This window comes from Opisthorchis viverrini, assembly GCF_000715545.1.
Source record: "Opisthorchis viverrini unplaced genomic scaffold opera_v5_376, whole genome shotgun sequence".
Lineage (NCBI taxonomy): Eukaryota > Metazoa > Platyhelminthes > Trematoda > Opisthorchiida > Opisthorchiidae > Opisthorchis > Opisthorchis viverrini.
Window position 1 is genome coordinate 377,444 of NW_008752033.1, and position 2,706 is coordinate 380,149.

Sequence of the window (2,706 nt, forward strand, 5' to 3'; positions counted from 1 at the left end):
CCCGGGAAACTTGGGCAAAAGCCTCGATCCTGTGTATCAATTGGCGGATCTGCGAATCCGTGATTCGGTGACCTAACCTAGCTGGCTGACCTTGGTGCGCAGTTCCAATTGTCTGCCTGTAACAAAATCGGGGACGGTCGGTTTTCTTGTGATCTAAAATCCGTAACCAGATTCTGAGCACTAAATTCAAAATTATAGTAATACCACACTGTTCGAACGCGGCTCTGAGAAGCCCCATTACTTTTTTGTGTTGGATGGGGAGACCCATTTGGAGCCCGCTAGTTTGGGTGATTTGGTAAACAAACCTGAAGTTCCTGCTGCTTCATAGGCGAGTTCCCCTCTAGCCTGCTGATCGCTCGTTGAGCGACCTTAGGCATTCTGTGAAATGTAAATGTATCGAACACCGCTGTCCATGAACACATTCGGCTGACACTTTTCAAATTATCTAAACATTTGCTAAACACTCATTAACGCGTCGGAATAAACAACAACAAGACCTCAAACGTTGCTCCGTCAAGGCCACCGGCGTAGCTATGCGCAATCAGTGGACCCATAAAACTTTCCGCAAAATAACCTATTGGATTCGCCCGACGCTAAGTGCCACTGAAATCCCACCGTCGGGCTTATAGGCGTCACACTTTACCCTGCACGCACACCACAGCTTGACTGCCTTCATATACTAGGCAATAATTTGTAAAGAAAAAGAGTAGTTTAACGACCCACGAAATATTTTATCGTTTTGTCAATGACGCTATGACGGAAGACGATATTTGTAGGTTTCCCTCTCACAAGGAGTGGAACAACTGTAAACAAACTTAGCATAACTTTAGCGCCCCGACAAGCTAGAAGCAGTGCTTTCATATTGTGTACAGCCTAATAGACCACCAAGGGACGACCCATGCATACAACAGACTAAGTTGGTGTCGCTATTCCCGCCACCTCACCAGACGGTGTTGTCTCTGCACAAGATAGCCAAGAAAAGTTGCCATTTCGGGAATCCCGCGACGTCAGTTCCGCGATCATTGGGCTCTTGTAAAATGTTGCAATGTGAACTTTGAGTTTTATATGTTGCTGGCAGAAAGACCTCGTCCCGGTCTGTACCTCATCTGCTATCTGTGGCTCGAAGGTTTGCCTTGTTCCAAATGGTTAAGCGATTAAAGCACGAGATTACTGACCTCAAGGTCCGTGGTCTAAGCCCAACTCGGGTATCTAGACTGATCGTGTCTAGACTCCTGGCAGTATGTCAAAATAGTTGAATCTGTAATTTCCGATTTTATTGGTCTCGCCCAAACCTGGCTCACTCACCCTCTAAATGACAGTGAACTATCATTGCCTAGGTATATGTTGTTACAAGACGAATGGCAATTTTGGAGGCGGAGAAGACATACATAACGATCGTCCGGCTGCAACAGTTTCGGTGAGCAGCTGCTCTGCCATCCGGAGGAGACACGAGGGCTGTGATACTGTCAGGTTGCCCAAGCGTAGACAGGAGCAATCGAGATGCCGTGGACGGGATGAGGAGTGCTATTTTGCAGCCATTCTCAACTTGGATTCGTTTTACAGACATCGTTTAGCAGTCCACAGGAATAGGAATGTGTGTGGTATCGAATAAAACAACGAGGGCTGGATACTGTCAGGTTGCCCAAGCATAGACAGGAGCAATCGAGATGCCGTGGACGGGATGAGGAGTGCTATTTTGCAGCCATTCTCAACTTGGATTCGTTTTACAGACATCGTTTAGCAGTCCACAGGAATAGGAATGTGTGTGGTATCGAATAAAACAGGGGATTCGTCGTTTATTGCACTCATCTACAAGCGCTCTAGCTCATCAGGTGATGTGATTCTTTATAGGACACCTCCAGTAAAAAGCTGTCTCCAATCTCTATGTCTCAAGATCAGAAACTAACTTTGATTTTCGTGGACACTGACCACATTCTAATACAGAATATTTAATCTCTTACGGGAGTAATTTCTGATAAAGTTTGTAACAGTCTTGGTCTTGTACTGACGCCATCGGTAGGTAGTCGGTACACACCCATGATTTGTGGTGAAGGAAACAACCTTCGCTAGCTCCTCTATTCGAATATGTAGTTCTTTAGCCTAGTGACGTGAGGCACATTTTGCGAACAGCAACGGTAGCCAATTCATTTTGTCACTTCTCAAGGTACTTATTAGATGAAGACCGGTTGCTCCTGGAATGGAAGTCAGCGTTTGTGAAGTTGCTATACAAATCAAAGAACAAACACGGCCAAAGTGACCTCAGATAGGCTTCTTTAACTTCTTCACTTGGGAAACGTGAAAAGGCACCAGGGCCGGATGAACTGCATCCCGCCTTCTCCAAATAAGGCGAAGAATCCCTGCTGACCCATTTAACTCAGCTTATTGGTGCGATATGAAAAGAAGAGAAAGTGCCTGCAGAATGGAGCATGTTGACGGCACGGCTTATCTTCAAAAGAGATACGCGAACGCTGTGTGTAAACCACCGCGGCATCAGCCTGTTAGCTGTGGCATCGAAGGTGCTCTCTGGCCTTATCCTTCGAAGGTTGACTGAACACCGTGAAAACCAAGCTGGGTTCCGTCCTGCAAGAGGTTGCATCGATTATATCTTTACCCTCCGACAGATTCTGGAACAGCGACACTGCTTCCAGCAACCAGCAATGGTTGTATTTCTTGATCTGAAAGCTGCCTTTGACTCTGTGGACCTCC

General features: G+C 46.4%; 1 protein-coding gene across 1 annotated transcript in view; it reads right to left on the reverse strand.

The window, feature by feature from the left end:
* T265_10511 (hypothetical protein) overlaps positions 1-1,567 on the reverse strand; it is a gene marked incomplete at both ends in the record, with an annotated part of 7,367 nt that extends 5,800 nt beyond the window's left edge. The window contains one exon of the mRNA XM_009176899.1: positions 1,389-1,567. Coding sequence (XP_009175163.1) covers positions 1,389-1,567 — 179 coding nt within the window. The remainder of the gene's footprint in view (positions 1-1,388) is intronic.
* Positions 1,568-2,706: the final 1,139 nt, after the last annotated feature.